The sequence below is a fragment of the Schistocerca gregaria genome, chromosome 2, assembly GCF_023897955.1.
Source record: "Schistocerca gregaria isolate iqSchGreg1 chromosome 2, iqSchGreg1.2, whole genome shotgun sequence".
NCBI lineage: Eukaryota > Metazoa > Arthropoda > Insecta > Orthoptera > Acrididae > Schistocerca > Schistocerca gregaria.
Genome location: NC_064921.1, coordinates 657,978,263 through 657,999,329, shown reverse-complemented (window position 1 = coordinate 657,999,329; position 21,067 = coordinate 657,978,263). Strand labels below are relative to the sequence as shown.

The 21,067-nt window shown below is 41.6% G+C and overlaps 1 protein-coding gene across 1 annotated transcript in view; it reads left to right on the top strand.

The window, feature by feature from the left end:
- LOC126334701 (macrophage mannose receptor 1-like) overlaps window positions 1-21,067 on the top strand; it is a 54,845-nt gene that overhangs the window by 11,214 nt on the left and 22,564 nt on the right. The window contains exons 2-3 of the mRNA XM_049997205.1: window positions 3,682-3,840; window positions 9,533-9,563. Coding sequence (XP_049853162.1) covers window positions 3,703-3,840; window positions 9,533-9,563 — 169 coding nt within the window. The 5' untranslated portion in view covers window positions 3,682-3,702. The remainder of the gene's footprint in view (window positions 1-3,681; window positions 3,841-9,532; window positions 9,564-21,067) is intronic.

The following is a 21,067-nucleotide window of genomic DNA, read 5'->3' as shown; positions in this document are numbered from 1 at the left end:
TTTATGTATAAGCACTTCAACATAAATACCGGATTGTGTTGCAACTTATCATATTTTTTAAATAAAAGGGAAACATATTCATTTGTAGGTGACCATCTAATATAATAACTGATTCGTGCACATGTACACTCCTGGAAATGGAAAAAAGAACACATTGACACCGGTGTGTCAGACCCACCATACTTGCTCCGGACACTGCGAGAGGGCTGAACAAACAATGATCACACGCACGGCACAGCGGACACACCAGGAACCGCGGTGTTGGCCGTCGAATGGCGCTGGCTGCGCAGTATTTGTGCACCGCCGCCGTCAGTGTCAGCCAGTTTGCCGTGGCATACGGAGCTCCATCGCAGTCTTTAACACTGGTAGCATGCCGCGACAGCGTGGACGTGAACCGTATGTGCACTTGACGGACTTTGAGCGACGGCGTATAGTGGGCATGCGGGAGGCCGGGTGGATGTACCGCCGAATTGCTCAACACGTGGGGCTTGAGGTCTCCACAGTACATCGATGATGTCGCCAGTGGTCGGCGAAATGTGCACGTGCCCGTCGACCTGGGACCGGACCGCAGCGACGCACGGATGCACGCCAAGACCGTAGGATCCTACGCAGTGCCGTAGGGGACCGCACCGCCACTTCCCAGCAAATTAGGGACACTGTTGCTCCTGGGGTATCGGCGAGGACCATTCGCAACCGTCTCCATGAAGCTGGGCTACGGTCCCGCACACCGTTAGGCCGTCTTCCGCTCACGCCCCAACATCGTGCAGCCCGCCTCCAGTGGTGTCGCGACAGGCGTGAATGGAGGGACGAATGGAGACGTGTCGTCTTCAGCGATGAGAGTCGCTTCTTCCTTGGTGCCAATGATGGTCATATGCGTGTTTGGCGCCGTGCAGGTGAGCGCCACTATCAGGACTGCATACGATCGAGGCACACAGGGCCAACACCCGGCATCATGGTGTGGGGAGCGATCTCCTACGCTGGCCGTACACCTCTGGTGATCGTCAAAGGGACACTGAATAGTGCACGGTACATCCAAACCGTCATCGAACCCATCGTTCTACCATTCCTAGACCGGCAAGGGAACTTGCTGTTCCAACAGGACAATGCACGTCCGCATGTATCCCGTGCCACCCAACGTGTTCTAGAAGGTGTAAGTCAACTACCCTGGCCAGCAAGAACTCCGGATCTGTCCCCCATTGAGAATGTTTGGGACTGGATGAAGGGTCGTCTCACGCGGTCTGCAGGTCCAGCACGAAGGCTGGTCCAACTGAGGCGCCAGGTGGAAATGGCATGGCAAGCCGCTCCACAGGACTACATCCAGCATCTCTACGATCGTCTCCATGGGAGAATAGCAGCCTGCATTGCTGCGAAAGGTGGATATACATTGTACTAGTGCCGACATTGTGCATGCTCTGTTGCCTGTGTCTATGTGCCTGTGGTTCTGTCAGTGTGATCATGTGATGTATCTGACCCCAGGAATGTGTCAATAAAGTTTCCCCTTCCTGGGACAATGAATTCACGGTGTTCTTATTTCAATTTCGAGGAGTGTATTTTGTTGTAGCCTATGTATATCATTTGAAATGAAAGATAAACATACTTACGTTTGTAACAATTTAATAAATTAACGGAATTGTGAAGTACAGTAACAAATAGCGAATCCAGCAACTTCACCTTTCAGTTATTTTTGTGCTCAATATTTCTGATATCTTTAACATCTTTAAAGATACACTGTAAAGATAATGTACAGTGGAGAGCACTTGCAACCCAAGTAGGATTGGACTATCCTTTTTCGACTGTATTTCCTTTTAACTATACTTTGTTCCCAACAATTCCCTTTCTTTATCTGTAACACTGCGCTTCCTAAATCAAGGTGCATCGTAACCTTTCTTTCAGTAGGTCTGCTGCTGTGGAAAGGGATCTGTTATTTTCACTGAGATCAGCTATGTAACTAAATAGTTCTCCGCCTTAAGATAACGACGTCAACCATCGAAACGCGTACAGACAAAATAAATGTGGCTGACTCTGGAAACTGTTTTCCTTATACGTCTAGATTTTTCTTCCTACGTGAAGGCATGTATGACATGTGATGTTATGATTGTGTTCATTCTTACGTGAGGAATGACCAAAGACCATAACCGGTGGCAATACATAAGAATTACAAGCCAGCACTGTGTTAAGGATTTCTCCAAATACATGTGCTGTTTAACCTGGGCCTGAAAATGAAACATTTAACGCACGGCTTTCCGGGCGGGAAGGAGCGCCTGATCCCCGGCACGAATCCGCCCGGCGGATTTGTGTTGAGGTCCGGTGAACCGGCCAGCCTGTGGACGGTTTTTAGGCGGTTTTCCATCTGCCTCGGCGAATGCGGGCTGGATCCCCTTATTCCGCCTCAGTTATACTATGTCAGCGATTGCTGCGCAAACAAGTTCTCCACGTACGCGTGCACCACCATTACCCTACCACGCAAACATAGGGGTTACACACGTCTGGTGTGAGATGTTCCCTGGGGGATCCACCGGGGGCCGAACCGCTCAGTAACCCTGAGTTCGGTGTGGGGCGGCGGAGGGGTGAAGTGGACTGCGGTAGTCGTCGTGGGGTTGTGGACCACAGCGGCTGCGGCGGGGACGGCGCCTCTCCGTCGTTTCTCGGTCCCCAGTTAAAATACAATACAATACAATGCAATACGTTTAACAACTGCTGAACGAGCAAACGGAGCATGCTTTCTCGCTACCTCCAAATTATGCGGGAATAGCTAAAGGGAGAACCGGGTTGATTTCTCCTCCTCTCCCACACATTCCGTATTGTTCAGTTAATAATTTGTAGCCAAATTCCAACCTTAGATTCTACGAAAAGCATCTTTGAGTATCAATTACTTAGTAATCAGCACACTGTTGTCAATATTGTGTTGTGAGTAATGTTATTTTTAACCAGTAAACCCACAGCCTTTTACGTAGTAGTCCATCAGTGTCTCACATTTTCACTTCATTCCCTTGTTGTACGTTGATATATCTTCGGTATTCTGAAATAGTGTTCGTAATTTCTTCGCTTCAAATTAGATCAGAGGACGTGAATAACATCTGTGAAATAATGATACTAAAAATGAATTTTACGCTTTATAGCCTAGAGCATGTAAAATAAAATTTTGTGAACCATAGTTATAAAATGTTGTTTGCGTATTTATTTACAATTTTCACCAAGAAACCAGTTAAGTCAGCAAATAACGAATCATAAGAAGTGCTCATTGAGCTTTCGCAACAGCAACCATTGACATAAAGTGCTCTTATATTATCTACATCAGATTAATTTAAAATTCAAGCTTTAGAGAACAGCTGGTAGTGGCAGAAAAGACTTTGGTTTATATTCTGTTCTAAAGAGTACAATGGAGCATTCAAATTTATTGTCTCGATACAATGAAGTTAGTCGTAACAACAAACAAAAGGCTTGAGTTTTAAAAATAACTTGGCAAGGCTGATGCACTGAGATATTCAAATCAACATCAAATGACATCAGCGAAGAAAGATAACCTTTGCGCATCGAGAGAAAACGAATATGTTGTGGACAGTGTAATCATTTTGGTTGTTGCATAAGTAGAGATATACAATTTTGGTTTCTTGGATGGCTGCAGCTGTCTATTTGGTAAAATTAAAAATGAGCTAATTAAGAGGATGTGTACTGTTGCAGGAGGAGTAGTGGATCGGTGAGATGCAGCTCTTGGCGGTGTGGGCAGTGCTGGTGGCAGCTGCAGTGCCTGGTGGCCTGGCCGATGTGGACCTGTTCTGCGACTGCCGAGTGCAGCACCACCAGGACTGGACGTATGCCCTCCACTGCACCAGAAACAAGGTATACCTGCTCAAACGAAGTCCCTCTAACTAAGAGACCACTTTCAGAGGACGCCAAGTTTCCAAGCAGAGAAGGAATTAGCAAATTGCGAATTGCTTATAGATGCTGACTATGAAATTATTGTTATATCGGAGCACCACTTAAATAATTTGACAATTCAGAGGCAGATTTACCAGGGTACAGATTAGCTGGCTGTTTTTCAAGAAGTTCCTTGCGGAGTGCGGGAGTGGCCATGTACGTATCACGTCACTGCACTGAACAGATATTTGATGTTGTGCAGGGGAAGTTGAATTTAGTGAAACTAAACTTTTACTTTCTGTTGTTTATAGGTCCCCTAACTCTGACTTAAGAGCATTTCTGCTCACGCTAGAGAGTGTTCTTCATTCACGTTATAGGAACTACCAGAAATTAGTTACATGTGGTGACTTCAGTATCAGTTTTGTGTATGATGGTGCAAGAAAAAGGATGTTGGTAGATCTCCTAAATTCATATGATCTGATGCTGACTGTGTTTTTTCGAACTAGGGTGCAGGGGAGCAGAAGCACAGCCGTAGACAACATTTTTATTCATTCTTCATTACTAGTAAAACGGTGAATGGCCTTTCAGACCATGACGCACTATTTCAACACTAAAATGCTTTTGTACTCAAGCAAATGTCACATATAATTACAAACTATGTAGGAAAGTTAATCCAACGGCAATAGAGAGCTTTTTAAACCTCGTTAAGGAATAATCGTAGCAGGATGTTTGTGGTGCCTATAACATAGATGACAGATATAATTCTTTTCTTAACATATTTCTAATGCTCTTTCAGTGTCTGGTCAGCAACACAAGGTTGACGATATAAAGTCAGTTCTTAGAAAAAATTTTCTGTTATTGATAAATCAGATATATGTACAGTATTTCACATTCATTTCTGAGCAGTGCTAGTGAATTAAACAAAAATTTAGTCTCTACAGGAAATCATATAACTCTCTTGGCAAATGCCTTTGCGAGTGATACTGACAGGGGGGAGACGGAGTCAATAATTAACTCACTCAAGACTAAGGAGTCTCGCAGATATGATGGAGTACTTAGCAGAATATTAATGTACCGTCGTGCCCATGTTAGCCCTGTATTTAGCTATATTTTCTAAACGATTGAAGTACTCTGTAGTATAGCCGCTTTCTAAAACGGGAGAAAGGGACCATGTAGACAATTTTAGACCTATTTCTATGCCATCAGTGTTTACTAAAGTTATAGAAAAGGCTGTGTATGTAAAGATATTCGATCATTTTATATCACACAATTTGCTATCACATGTACAGTTCTGTCTTAGAAGTGGTTTAACAACTGAAATTGCTATATTCTATTTTCTCTGTGAGGTACTGGATGGATTAAACGAAAGCTTTCGACCGCTAGGCATATTTTTTGATTTAACTAAGGCATTTGATTTTGTTGATAACAAAAGACAGCTCCAGAAGTAGGACCAATACAGAATATGGGGAGTAGCTCACAACTGGTTCACTTCATACATTAGCAACAGGCAGCAAAAGGTCATTATTCACAGTGTCGAGAATGGCTGTGATGTTGGGTCTGAGTGGGGTACAGTCAAATGGGGGTTGCTCCAGGGATTAATGTTGGGTCCACTCCTGTTCCTTATTTATATAAATGATATACCCTCTAGTGTTACAGCTAACTCTAAAATATTTCTGTTTGCTGATGACGCTAGCTTAGTAGTAAAGGATGTTCTGTAAAACACTGGCTAAGTGTCAAATGGTGCAGTTTATGCAGTAGAAAATAAACTACCGCTAAATCACAGTAATACTAAGTTTTTACAGTTTCTAACACACATTTTAACAAAATCCGACGTTTTAATTTCACAGAATGGTCATATTATGAGTGAAACTGAACAGTTCAAATTTCTAGGTGTTCAGACAGATCTAAAACTTTCGTGGAAAGCCCACAGTCAGGAGCTTGTTCAAAGACTTAATGCTGCCATTTTTACTATTAGAACGGCATCTGAAGTAAGTGATCGCTGGATTCTACAATTTGAGTACTTTGCTTATTTTCATTCGCTTACAGTGTTATATTTTGGGGTAAATCGTCCCATTCTAAGAGGATATTTTTGGCTCAGGAATGGGCACTTCGGGCTATAAGTGGTGTAAGTTCACGAACCGCTTGTTGACCCCTGTTCACTAGTCTTGGTATTTTGACATTGGCTTTTCAATATATATATCCTTTCTTGTCATTTCTTGTTAACAATATCAGCTTATTCTCAAGAATAAGAAACTTTCACTAAGTTAATACTCGGCAGAAATCAAACCTGCATCTGGGTCGAACTTTCTTAACTCTTGTGCAGAAAGGTGTTCAGTATACTGCTGCAGCCATTTGCAATAAGCTACCACAAGAACTCCACAATCTTAGCAGTAACCGACGTGCTTTCAAATCGAAATTGAGGAGTTTGCTCATGGGTCACTCCTTCTATTTTGTCGAGGAATTCCTTGTAAAATCAAGCCGATTCTTGTTGTAGTGTTGATGTCGTTTACTTAACTTATGGCTTCACTTTTTTTGGGTTCATAAACATTTTACTTTTATCCGTTATTATGTGTATTGTGTATTGAACTGGAGACCTAGAAACTACGGAGAGGCTTCGTCCCACCGTAGCCCTCAGTGGTCCACAACCCCACAACAGGCCACAGCAGTCCAACCACCCAACACCGAACCGAGGGCTATTGCGCGGTTCGGCCCCCACTCGTCAACCACCTTGTGAAATGTTCAAGTAGACGAATACATTGTGGGTAATATTGACGGAGCAATAATAATTCTTCTGTCACCAAAAACAATGTGTATATTTAGCCAAGCGAAGTGTTCAATTCTGCCAATGGAATATGTTGTTACAACTGCATTGAGACAAACGAGCTTCACTTCTAATAAAAATTATGAACTTTATGTTGTCACTATAAATTTTAAATTATTTCTGGTAAAACAAATTAAGTTTTCAGTTAAAAGCATTAGTTTTTAACTCCAATTACTAAGCTTAGCATTCACTATAATTTACCCTGTGTTACCAGACATGTAGTCATTTCGTTTGTACAAAATAACCTTCAAACTGTTGTCAGAATTAAGTCTTTCTTTAATATATAGGAAATATCAATTTCAAGAACTGGTTATTTTTATCCCCTTTTTCTGTATATTAATTTTTATATATCTGGCTTTCATATCGTGAACCTCTAAGAAAATTTACATGCGAGGAACATTTGCCGAACTTTAACTTCAGAACCTTAGAGACAATAGTTCTGTGTTACCTTTTACACGATGGGTAAAGAAGATTTGTTCGTCTATTTTCGTTACTAGCGCACACAAATTCATTGTGCGGTGTTACGCACTGCGCACCATGTCTAAGCTCCGTCACACTGGCGCTGTTCAGCAGTCAGTCAACGTAGGAGCTGTTCTCGCATCTCAGTTCTTATGATATTAGAAGGAATAGTAAATCGCAGATCCACCACTGACTAAATACATGTGATGTCGAAAATGCAAGTCCAACAGGGCTTCATCTAAGAAATCACTTAGCATAGTTGGTGTTGTTGTGGTCTTCGCTCCTGAGACTGGCTAGATGCAGCTCTCCATGCTACTCTATCCTGTGCAAGCCACTTCATCTCCCAGTACTTACTGCAGCCTACATCCTTGTGAATCTGTTTAGCGTATTCAGCTCTTGGTCTCCCTCTACGATTTTTACCCTCCACGTTGCCCTCCAGTACTTAATTGGTGATCCCGTGGCGCCTGAGAACATGTCCTACCAACCGATCCCTTCTTAAGTTGTGCCACAAACTCCTCCTCTCCCCAATTCTATTCAATACCTCCTCATTAGTTATGTGATCTACCCATATAATCTTCAGCATCCTTCTGTAGCACCAAATTTCGAAAGCTTCTATTCTCTTCTTGTCTAAACTATTTATCGACCACGTTTCCCTTCCATACCTGGCTACATTGTATGGAGTGTAGCCGCTCCACAAGTTCTTTAACGCCGCTACGGCGACTTGCGAGTGAATGAGGATGAAATGATGATGAAAGACACACAACACTGTCATCTCGAGGCAGAGAAAATTCCTGACCCCGCCGGGAATCGAATCCGTGACCCCGCGGTAAGCGGGAACGCTACCGCAAGACCACGAGCCACGGGCAGTGTGTTTGTAATATGTTTCACTTACTTGTTCTAGTTTCCCCATTATCTTCACTATGGAGACCTGCTTTATTAAGTCAAAAGGTGAGGAGCAAAACGTCTTTGACTGAGTGCGCCACCCTATTCTTCCCGAGCCACGATAATAGTTTCCGGATGACTTCCCAGATGATTGTGCAAAATACCTTCTTGTAATTCTTCGTCTTTTCATCTTTTCTTATCGCCACTGTTATATTGCTGTTGTTTCTAGTGTCGATACAGTCTTCAACATTTTCTCATGTACAAATCGTATATTTACAGTTTCATGAGTCATTTAAGTATGTATTATTTATGTATGATTATAGTGTAAGCTGAGTAAATGAATTAAAATTTGTGCCATGGCCAGGACTTGAACCGAAGTTTCTTTGCTTACTAAGCAGAAATACTGACCATTTATTTTTTTATCTCATTTTGTTCTATAGTGTTCATTGAATTCGTTCGGGATGGACGTCAGATGACACCGGTTCGGATTCGTTGTTGATCCGTTCACTCAGGTTTTTTTTATTGCAGAGGATAGCTAACCTTCTGACCGAACACGCTGAGCCACCGTACCGGCAACCATGACATGACCGCAGCACTATGGCTAACAATGCTGCACAGACAACTACAGTCCAATGCCCTCCCCAACATAAATTTTATATCTTCAGCTTGTTTTCCCCCATAATCGCCATTATCGTTGGTCTATGCTGAATAAATGAATTAAAAGTAAACAAGGAGACCTTGGTTCAAGCCGCGGACATGGCGCAAATTTAATTCATTTATTCAGGCTGCACCATTCCGCAGATAAAGATGAGAGTTAAATGTCTTGAGGAAAATGTAATTATAAGATCTACACGATCACCTGAGGTACAAGATTCCTCCACAATATCCAACGCTGGGGTGTTGTTCCAGTGCTGGAGAGCCCTGGCAATAGTGACAATTTAGTGGGAAATATGCTGAAGATATGAATAGAAATCCGTGTTGCACTGGACTTGGGTAGTCCATGCAGGAATGTTACCCATAGCGCTGCTATGCTGTAATGGTCAGCAAGTCCCAGCCATGGCACTAAATTTAATTTATTCATTCAACTTACACTACTATTGTAGATTTTCTCTTTTGCTGTAAATTACCATTTATGGTAATGGAATTAAACTTAATGCAGTTTTCTATTTACTATTGGGCTTTACTGTACACATTTTGTAAAAATATTGGTTTACTAACAAAACAGAAACTGACATTAAATTAAGTTATTGATGAATTGTCAAACGTATATCATTCAGCTGACACGAAAGAGTTGAATATGTCGTTTCACTATCTTTCCTGCAGTACGGTAACGGTAGGTTTCTGGACAGTAATTCTGTGCAGACTTATAACTACTGTGGCCCAATTAAAAGCTTTCATGTATGTGATTGTAACTCAGAAACACTCTGTAATCACTGCCTGTAGCGTTACGTGAACCAGTTTACAAGAAAACAAACAATATTAAATTTCAATGTATTTTTGTACTTTTTGCAGAATGAGGCCTCTGGTGTTTCTTGCGGAAAAGGTGAGTCAAGTTTGAGAAAGTATTTAATACAATAACATGACTACAGTCACAATGAAATCGTCATATTGTCTATAATTGTAATATTTAAGTAAATCTAAATATTTATAATATCTATATAGGTAAGCGCTTTGGGTTTTATTCAAATCTCTTCCCAACATTGTTTAAGGTTAATACTTCCGGTAACTGTAGCGTTACCATGTTCGCAGTCGCAAAAAGCAACAACAAATTGTCGACTATCATAGGGTTAAGCAAGCTTACTTATATCTACGTAAATGTAACGAACAAGCAATTTTCCTTGTCGACTGTTTCACTGTATTGCTTTTCTATGTTACTGTAGCAAATAATTATTACTGAAGTATTTTTTTTACTTTCATTATACAAGGTGTTACTCTTATTTTCTTATGTAGTGTGCTTCCACATTCTTGTACACTTTCTCATATCTGAAGTCCAGTGTTCTGACATCAGTCGGCTAATATAAAGATAACTGAAGCCTTCTCTGACTTGCGCTATCACTCTTAAACACTGGTCCTGTACAGTGTGATAGTATAAACAACTGTATAACCTGCCAAAAATCTCTCAGTTTCATTAAAAGAGCGAAACGCTTTTTCTATCAACAATATGGGGCAAGAAAATGTAATAAAAATATTCGTCCTCAAAAACAGTACATAAACGCCAAGACCTTATGATGTTAGTAAGCAACAAAAGCATTTCTTTTCCATTACATACATAATTTCATACAAGTGGACTTGAATCCGTTTGTATCTACTTTTAGAGTGTTTTGTGTCACACGCTCCCATTTTTCTAGGAGAAGACAAAATCGTGATAAAAAAACGAAACTTGAATCTATTACCGAAGGTAATATGACCAATGCCATATATACATGGCTGTCTCTCAGCAACTGTATACAAATTTCAACGGAGAAATAACTCAGTCAACAGGTTGCAAATAATGTTTAATACATTGACTTAGTTTTCGACACCTCTAAGAATGTCTTCATCAGAATCAAATTCTAACAACCGTACAGTTATACTGCGAGCTGTCCATAGTCAAAACTATGAGCACACATACTCAAGTCAAAAACTAAATAGTTTCAGAGTTTGGTACGCATACCTTGTAATAAACAAAGTATTCAAATTTATATGTAATCATTTAGCTGAGTTATTTCTCCGTTGAATGCTGTATATTAAAGTATGCTGACTCTTAAGACAAAAATCACTCCCCACCATGAACCATGGACCTAGCAGCGTTGACACAACTTGCGGTCATCTACGATTAGACAGTCATACGTACGTGCAACCACAAAGTGGGTTGGGTGCGGGGTGCAAGAGTGATTGTGAGGGGGGGGGGGGGGGGGGTGAGAGCGGCATCTGTTGACAGGCGAAAGAACCTGTGGTTCCTGAAGAGGGGCAGCAGCCTTTTCAGTAGTTGCAGGGGAAACAGTCAGCACGATTGACTGATGTGGCCTATTAATATCAACCTAAATGGCTTTTTGCGCCAGTACTGCGAATGGTTGAAAGCAAGGGGAAACAAACGCAGTTATTTTTCCTGAGGGTATGTAGCTGCACTGTATGGTTAAATGATGCAGACATCCTTTCGGATAAAATATTCGTGAGGTAAAGTAGTCCCACATTCAAATATCCTGGTGAGGACTGATCAGGATTATGTCGTCATCAGGAAACACAAAACTGGCACTCCAAGGTCCGACCATGGATTGTTAGATCCTTAATGCGACAGATAGGTTAGAAAATTTAAAAAGGGAAATGCATAGATTGAAGTTCCGTATAGTGGGGATTTGTGGGCGGTGGCAGGATAAACAGGACTTCAGTTTTAATAATGAATATGAAAACAGGAATGCGGGTAAGCTACTTTTCTGTTTTTTTTTTTTTTTTCTTTGGTCATCAGTCTACTGACTGGTTTGATGCGGCCCGCCACGAATTCCTTTCCTGTGCTAACCTCTTCATCTCAGAGTAGCACTTACAACCTACGTCCTCAATTATTTGCTTGGCGTAATCTCTGTCTTCCTCTACAGTTTTTGGCCTCTACAGCTCCCTCTAGTACCATGGAAGTCATTCTCTCATGTCTTAGCAGATGTCCTATCATCCTCTCCCTTCTCCTTATCAGTGTTTTCCACATATTCCTTTCCTCTCCGATTCTGCGTAGAACCTCCTCAATCCTTATCAGTCTACCTAATTTTCCACATTCGTCTATAGCACCACATCTCAAATGCTTCTATTCTCTTCTGTTCCGGTTTTCCCACAGTCCATGTTTCACTACTATACAATGCTGTACTCCAGACGTACATCCTCAGAAATTTCTTCCTCAAATTAAAGCCACTATTTGATATTAGTAGACTTCTCTTGGCCAGAAATGCCTTTTTTGCCATAACGAGTCTGCTTTTGATGTCCTCCTTGCTCCGTCCGTCATTGGTTATTTTACTGCCTAGGTAGCAGAATTCCTTAACTTCGTTGACTTCGTGATCATCAATCCTGATGTTAAGTTTCTCGCTGTTCTCATTTCTCCCACTACTCATTACCTTCGTCTTTATCCGATTTACTCTCAAACCATACTGTGTATTCATTAGACTGTTCATTCCGTTCGGCAGATCATTTAATTCTTCTTCACTTTCACTCAGGATAGCAATGTCATCAGCGAATCGTATCATTGATATCCTTTCACCTTTTATTTTAATTCCACTCCTGAACCTTTCTTTTATTTCCATCATTGCTTTCTCGATGTACAGATCGAAGAGTAGGGCCGAAAGGCTACAGCCTTGTCTTACACCCTTCTTAATACGAACACTAAGTTCTTGATCGTTCAATCTTATTATTCCCTCTTGGTTGTTGTACATATTATATAAGTCCCGTCTCTCCCGATAGCTTACCCCAACTTTTTTCAGAATCTCGAACAGCTTGCACCAATTTATATTGTCCAACGTTTTTTCCAGGTCGACAAATCCTATGAACGTGTCTTGATTTTTCTTTAGCCTTGCTTCCATTATTAGCCGTAACGTCACAATTGCCTCTCTCGTCCCTTTACTTTTCCTAAAGCCAAACTGATCATCACCTAGCGCATTCTCAATTTTCTTTTCCATTATTCTGTATATTATTTTTGTAAGCAGCTTCGATGCATGAGCTGTTAAGCTGATTGTGCGATAATTTTCGCACTTGTCAGCTCTTGCCGTCTTCGGAATTGTGTGGATGATGCTTTTCCGAAAGTCAGATGGTATGTCGCCAGACTCATATATTCTACACACCAACGTGAATAGTCGTTTTGTTGCCACTTCCCTTAATGATTTTAGGAATTCTGATGGAATGTTATCTATCCCTTCTGCCTTATTTGACCGTAAGTCCTCCTAAGCTCTTTTAAATTCCGATTCTAATACTGGATCCCATATCTCTTCTAAATAGACTCCAGTTTCTTCTTCTATCACATCAGACATATCTTCACCCTCATAGAGGCTTTCAATGTATTCTTTCCACCTATCTGCTCTCTACTCTGCATTTAACAGTGGAATCCCCGTTGCACTCTTAATGTTACCACCGTTGCTTTTAATGTCACCAACGGTTGTTTTGACTTTCCTGTATGCTGAGTCTGTCCTTCCGACAATCATATCTTTTTCGATGTCTTCACATTTTTCCTTTAGCCACTTCGTCTTAGCTTCCCTGCACTTACTATTTATTTCATTCCTCAGCGACTTGTATTTCTGTATTCCTAATTGTCCCGGAAAATGTTTGTACTTCCTCCTTTCATCAATCAACTGAAGTATTTCTTCTGTTACCCATGGTTTCTTCGCAGCTACCTTCTTTGTACCTATGTTTTCCTTCCCAACTTCTGTGATGACCCTTTTTAGAGATGTCCATTCCTCTTCAACTGTAATGCCTACTGCGCTATTCCTTATTGCCGTATCTAGAGCGTTAGAGAACTTCAAACGTATCTCGTCATTCCTTAGAACTTCCGTATCCCACTTCTTTGCGTATTGTTTCTTCCTGACTAATGTCTTGAACTTCAGCCAACTCTTCATCACTACTATATTGTGATCTGAGTCTATATCTGCTCCTGGGTACGCCTTACAATCCAGTATCTGATTTCGGAATCTCTGTCTGACCATGATGTAATCTAACTGAAATCTTCCCGTATCTCCCGGCCTTTTCCAAGTATATCTCCTCTTCTTGTGATTCTTGAGCAGGGTATTCGCTATTACTAGCTGAAACTTGTTACAGAACTCAATTAGTCTTTCTCCGCTTTCAATCCTTTTCCCAAGCCCATATTCTCCTGTAACGTTTTCCTCTACTCCTTCCCCTACAACTGCATTCCAGTCGCCCATGACTATTAGATTTTCATCCCCCTTTACATACTGCATTACCCTTTCAATATCCTCATACACATTCTCTATCTGTTCATCTTCAGCTTGCGACGTTGGCATGTATACCTGAACTATCGTTGTCGGTTTTTGTCTGCTGTCGATTCTGATTAGAACAACCCAGTCACTGAACTGTTCACAGTAACAGACCCTCTGCCCTACCTTCCTATTCATAACGAATAATACACCTGTTATACCATTTTCTGCTGCTGTTGATATTACCCGATACTCATCTGACCAGAAATCCTTCTCTTCCTTCCACTTCACTTCACTGACCCCTACTGTATCTAGATTTAGCCTTTGCATTTCCCTTTTAAGATTTTCTAGTTTCCCTACTACGTTCAACCTTCTGACATTCCACGCCCCGACTCGTAGAACGTTACCCTTTCGTTGATTATTCAATCTTTTTCTCATGGTAACCTCCCCCTTGGCAGTCCCCTCCCGGAGATCCGAACCGGGGACTATTCCGGAATCTTTTGCCGATGGAGAGATCATCATGACACTTCTTCAATTACAGTACACATGTCCTATGGATACACATTACGCGTCTTTAATGCAGTGGTTTCCATTGCCTTATGCACCCTCATGTCGTTGATCATTACTGATTCTTCCTCCTTTAGGGGCAATTTCCCACCCCTAGGACAATAGAGTGCCCTGAACCTCTATCCGCTCCTCCGGTCCTGCGGGGTGCAAGAGTGATTGTGAGGGGGGGGGGGGGGGGGTGAGAGCGGCATCTGTTGACAGGCGAAAGAACCTGTGGTTCCTGAAGAGGGGCAGCAGCCTTTTCAGTAGTTGCAGGGGCAACAGTCAGCACGATTGACTGATGTGGCCTATTAATATCAACCTAAATGGCTTTTTGCGCCAGTACTGCGAATGGTTGAAAGCAAGGGGAAACAAACGCAGTTATTTTTCCTGAGGGTATGTAGCTGCACTGTATGGTTAAATGATGCAGACATCCTTTCGGATAAAATATTCGTGAGGTAAAGTAGTCCCACATTCAAATATCCTGGTGAGGACTGATCAGGATTATGTCGTCATCAGGAAACACAAAACTGGCACTCCAAGGTCCGACCATGGATTGTTAGATCCTTAATGCGACAGATAGGTTAGAAAATTTAAAAAGGGAAATGCATAGATTGAAGTTCCGTATAGTGGGGATTTGTGGGCGGTGGCAGGATAAACAGGACTTCAGTTTTAATAATGAATATGAAAACAGGAATGCGGGTAAGCTACTTTTCTGTTTTTTTTTTTTTTCTTTGGTCATCAGTCTACTGACTGGTTTGATGCGGCCCGCCACGAATTCCTTTCCTGTGCTAACCTCTTCATCTCAGAGTAGCACTTACAACCTACGTCCTCAATTATTTGCTTGGCGTAATCTCTGTCTTCCTCTACAGTTTTTGGCCTCTACAGCTCCCTCTAGTACCATGGAAGTCATTCTCTCATGTCTTAGCAGATGTCCTATCATCCTCTCCCTTCTCCTTATCAGTGTTTTCCACATATTCCTTTCCTCTCCGATTCTGCGTAGAACCTCCTCAATCCTTATCAGTCTACCTAATTTTCCACATTCGTCTATAGCACCACATCTCAAATGCTTCTATTCTCTTCTGTTCCGGTTTTCCCACAGTCCATGTTTCACTACTATACAATGCTGTACTCCAGACGTACATCCTCAGAAATTTCTTCCTCAAATTAAAGCCACTATTTGATATTAGTAGACTTCTCTTGGCCAGAAATGCCTTTTTTGCCATAACGAGTCTGCTTTTGATGTCCTCCTTGCTCCGTCCGTCATTGGTTATTTTACTGCCTAGGTAGCAGAATTCCTTAACTTCGTTGACTTCGTGATCATCAATCCTGATGTTAAGTTTCTCGCTGTTCTCATTTCTCCCACTACTCATTACCTTCGTCTTTATCCGATTTACTCTCAAACCATACTGTGTATTCATTAGACTGTTCATTCCGTTCGGCAGATCATTTAATTCTTCTTCACTTTCACTCAGGATAGCAATGTCATCAGCGAATCGTATCATTGATATCCTTTCACCTTTTATTTTAATTCCACTCCTGAACCTTTCTTTTATTTCCATCATTGCTTTCTCGATGTACAGATCGAAGAGTAGGGCCGAAAGGCTACAGCCTTGTCTTACACCCTTCTTAATACGAACACTAAGTTCTTGATCGTTCAATCTTATTATTCCCTCTTGGTTGTTGTACATATTATATAAGTCCCGTCTCTCCCGATAGCTTACCCCAACTTTTTTCAGAATCTCGAACAGCTTGCACCAATTTCTATTGTCCAACGTTTTTTCCAGGTCGACAAATCCTATGAACGTGTCTTGATTTTTCTTTAGCCTTGCTTCCATTATTAGCCGTAACGTCACAATTGCCTCTCTCGTCCCTTTACTTTTCCTAAAGCCAAACTGATCATCACCTAGCGCATTCTCAATTTTCTTTTCCATTATTCTGTATATTATTTTTGTAAGCAGCTTCGATGCATGAGCTGTTAAGCTGATTGTGCGATAATTTTCGCACTTGTCAGCTCTTGCCGTCTTCGGAATTGTGTGGATGATGCTTTTCCGAAAGTCAGATGGTATGTCGCCAGACTCATATATTCTACACACCAACGTGAATAGTCGTTTTGTTGCCACTTCCCTTAATGATTTTAGGAATTCTGATGGAATGTTATCTATCCCTTCTGCCTTATTTGACCGTAAGTCCTCCTAAGCTCTTTTAAATTCCGATTCTAATACTGGATCCCATATCTCTTCTAAATAGACTCCAGTTTCTTCTTCTATCACATCAGACATATCTTCACCCTCATAGAGGCTTTCAATGTATTCTTTCCACCTATCTGCTCTCTACTCTGCATTTAACAGTGGAATCCCCGTTGCACTCTTAATGTTACCACCGTTGCTTTTAATGTCACCAACGGTTGTTTTGACTTTCCTGTATGCTGAGTCTGTCCTTCCGACAATCATATCTTTTTCGATGTCTTCACATTTTTCCTTTAGCCACTTCGTCTTAGCTTCCCTGCACTTACTATTTATTTCATTCCTCAGCGACTTGTATTTCTGTATTCCTAATTGTCCCGGAAAATGTTTGTACTTCCTCCTTTCATCAATCAACTGAAGTATTTCTTCTGTTACCCATGGTTTCTTCGCAGCTACCTTCTTTGTACCTATGTTTTCCTTCCCAACTTCTGTGATGACCCTTTTTAGAGATGTCCATTCCTCTTCAACTGTAATGCCTACTGCGCTATTCCTTATTGCCGTATCTAGAGCGTTAGAGAACTTCAAACGTATCTCGTCATTCCTTAGAACTTCCGTATCCCACTTCTTTGCGTATTGTTTCTTCCTGACTAATGTCTTGAACTTCAGCCAACTCTTCATCACTACTATATTGTGATCTGAGTCTATATCTGCTCCTGGGTACGCCTTACAATCCAGTATCTGATTTCGGAATCTCTGTCTGACCATGATGTAATCTAACTGAAATCTTCCCGTATCTCCCGGCCTTTTCCAAGTATATCTCCTCTTCTTGTGATTCTTGAGCAGGGTATTCGCTATTACTAGCTGAAACTTGTTACAGAACTCAATTAGTCTTTCTCCGCTTTCAATCCTTTTCCCAAGCCCATATTCTCCTGTAACGTTTTCCTCTACTCCTTCCCCTACAACTGCATTCCAGTCGCCCATGACTATTAGATTTTCATCCCCCTTTACATACTGCATTACCCTTTCAATATCCTCATACACATTCTCTATCTGTTCATCTTCAGCTTGCGACGTCGGCATGTATACCTGAACTATCGTTGTCGGTTTTTGTCTGCTGTCGATTCTGATTAGAACAACCCAGTCACTGAACTGTTCACAGTAACAGACCCTCTGCCCTACCTTCCTATTCATAATGAATAATACACCTGTTATACCATTTTCTGCTGCTGTTGATATTACCCGATACTCATCTGACCAGAAATCCTTCTCTTCCTTCCACTTCACTTCACTGACCCCTACTGTATCTAGATTTAGCCTTTGCATTTCCCTTTTAAGATTTTCTAGTTTCCCTACTACGTTCAAGCTTCTGAGATTCCACGCCCCGACTCGTAGAACGTTACCCTTTCGTTGATTATTCAATCTTTTTCTCATGGTAACCTCCCCCTTGGCAGTCCCCTCCCGGAGATCCGAACCGGGGACTATTCCGGAATCTTTTGCCGATGGAGAGATCATCATGACACTTCTTCAATTACAGTACACATGTCCTATGGATACACATTACGCATCTTTAATGCAGTGGTTTCCATTGCCTTATGCACCCTCATGTCGTTGATCATTACTGATTCTTCCTCCTTTAGGGGCAATTTCCCACCCCTAGGACAATAGAGTGCCCTGAACCTCTATCCGCTCCTCCGGTCCTGCGGGGTGCAAGAGTGATTGTGAGGGGGGGGGGGGGGGTGAGAGCGGCATCTGTTGACAGGCGAAAGAACCTGTGGTTCCTGAAGAGGGGCAGCAGCCTTTTCAGTAGTTGCAGGGGCAACAGTCAGCACGATTGACTGATGTGGCCTATTAATATCAACCTAAATGGCTTTTTGCGCCAGTACTGCGAATGGTTGAAAGCAAGGGGAAACAAACGCAGTTATTTTTCCTGAGGGTATGTAGCTGCACTGTATGGTTAAATGATGCAGACATCCTTTCGGATAAAATATTCGTGAGGTAAAGTAGTCCCACATTCAAATATCCTGGTGAGGACTGATCAGGATTATGTCGTCATCAGGAAACACAAAACTGGCACTCCAAGGTCCGACCATGGATTGTTAGATCCTTAATGCGACAGATAGGTTAGAAAATTTAAAAAGGGAAATGCATAGATTGAAGTTCCGTATAGTGGGGATTTGTGGGCGGTGGCAGGATAAACAGGACTTCAGTTTTAATAATGAATATGAAAACAGGAATGCGGGTAAGCTACTTTTCTGTTTTTTTTTTTTTTTCTTTGGTCATCAGTCTACTGACTGGTTTGATGCGGCCCGCCACGAATTCCTTTCCTGTGCTAACCTCTTCATCTCAGAGTAGCACTTACAACCTACGTCCTCAATTATTTGCTTGGCGTAATCTCTGTCTTCCTCTACAGTTTTTGGCCTCTACAGCTCCCTCTAGTACCATGGAAGTCATTCTCTCATGTCTTAGCAGATGTCCTATCATCCTCTCCCTTCTCCTTATCAGTGTTTTCCACATATTCCTTTCCTCTCCGATTCTGCGTAGAACCTCCTCAATCCTTATCAGTCTACCTAATTTTCCACATTCGTCTATAGCACCACATCTCAAATGCTTCTATTCTCTTCTGTTCCGGTTTTCCCACAGTCCATGTTTCACTACTATACAATGCTGTACTCCAGACGTACATCCTCAGAAATTTCTTCCTCAAATTAAAGCCACTATTTGATATTAGTAGACTTCTCTTGGCCAGAAATGCCTTTTTTGCCATAACGAGTCTGCTTTTGATGTCCTCCTTGCTCCGTCCGTCATTGGTTATTTTACTGCCTAGGTAGCAGAATTCCTTAACTTCGTTGACTTCGTGATCATCAATCCTGATGTTAAGTTTCTCGCTGTTCTCATTTCTCCCACTACTCATTACCTTCGTCTTTATCCGATTTACTCTCAAACCATACTGTGTATTCATTAGACTGTTCATTCCGTTCGGCAGATCATTTAATTCTTCTTCACTTTCACTCAGGATAGCAATGTCATCAGCGAATCGTATCATTGATATCCTTTCACCTTTTATTTTAATTCCACTCCTGAACCTTTCTTTTATTTCCATCATTGCTTTCTCGATGTACAGATCGAAGAGTAGGGCCGAAAGGCTACAGCCTTGTCTTACACCCTTCTTAATACGAACACTAAGTTCTTGATCGTTCAATCTTATTATTCCCTCTTGGTTGTTGTACATATTATATAAGTCCCGTCTCTCCCGATAGCTTACCCCAACTTTTTTCAGAATCTCGAACAGCTTGCACCAATTTATATTGTCCAACGTTTTTTCCAGGTCGACAAATCCTATGAACGTGTCTTGATTTTTCTTTAGCCTTGCTTCCATTATTAGCCGTAACGTCACAATTGCCTCTCTCGTCCCTTTACTTTTCCTAAAGCCAAACTGATCATCACCTAGCGCATTCTCAATTTTCTTTTCCATTATTCTGTATATTATTTTTGTAAGCAGCTTCGATGCATGAGCTGTTAAGCTGATTGTGCGATAATTTTCGCACTTGTCAGCTCTTGCCGTCTTCGGAATTGTGTGGATGATGCTTTTCCGAAAGTCAGATGGTATGTCGCCAGACTCATATATTCTACACACCAACGTGAATAGTCGTTTTGTTGCCACTTCCCTTAATGATTTTAGGAATTCTGATGGAATGTTATCTATCCCTTCTGCCTTATTTGACCGTAAGTCCTCCAAAGCTCTTTTAAATTCCGATTCTAATACTGGATCCCATATCTCTTCTAAATAGACTCCAGTTTCTTCTTCTATCACATCAGACATATCTTCACCCTCATAGAGGCTTTCAATGTATTCTTTCCACCTATCTGCTCTCTACTCTGCATTTAACAGTGGAATCCCCGTTGCACTCTTAATGTTACCACCGTTGCTTTTAATGTCACCAACGGTTGTTTTGACTTTCCTGTATGCTGAGTCTGTCCTTCCGACAATCATATCTTTTTCGATGTCTTCACATTTTTCCTTTAGCCACTTCGTCTTAGCTTCCCTGCACTTACTATTTATTTCATTCCTCAGCGACTTGTATTTCTGTATTCCTAATTGTCCCGGAAAATGTTTGTACTTCCTCCTTTCATCAATCAACTGAAGTATTTCTTCTGTTACCCATGGTTTCTTCGCAGCTACCTTCTTTGTACCTATGTTTTCCTTCCCAACTTCTGTGATGACCCTTTTTAGAGATGTCCATTCCTCTTCAACTGTAATGCCTACTGCGCTATTCCTTATTGCCGTATCTAGAGCGTTAGAGAACTTCAAACGTATCTCGTCATTCCTTAGAACTTCCGTATCCCACTTCTTTGCGTATTGTTTCTTCCTGACTAATGTCTTGAACTTCAGCCAACTCTTCATCACTACTATATTGTGATCTGAGTCTATATCTGCT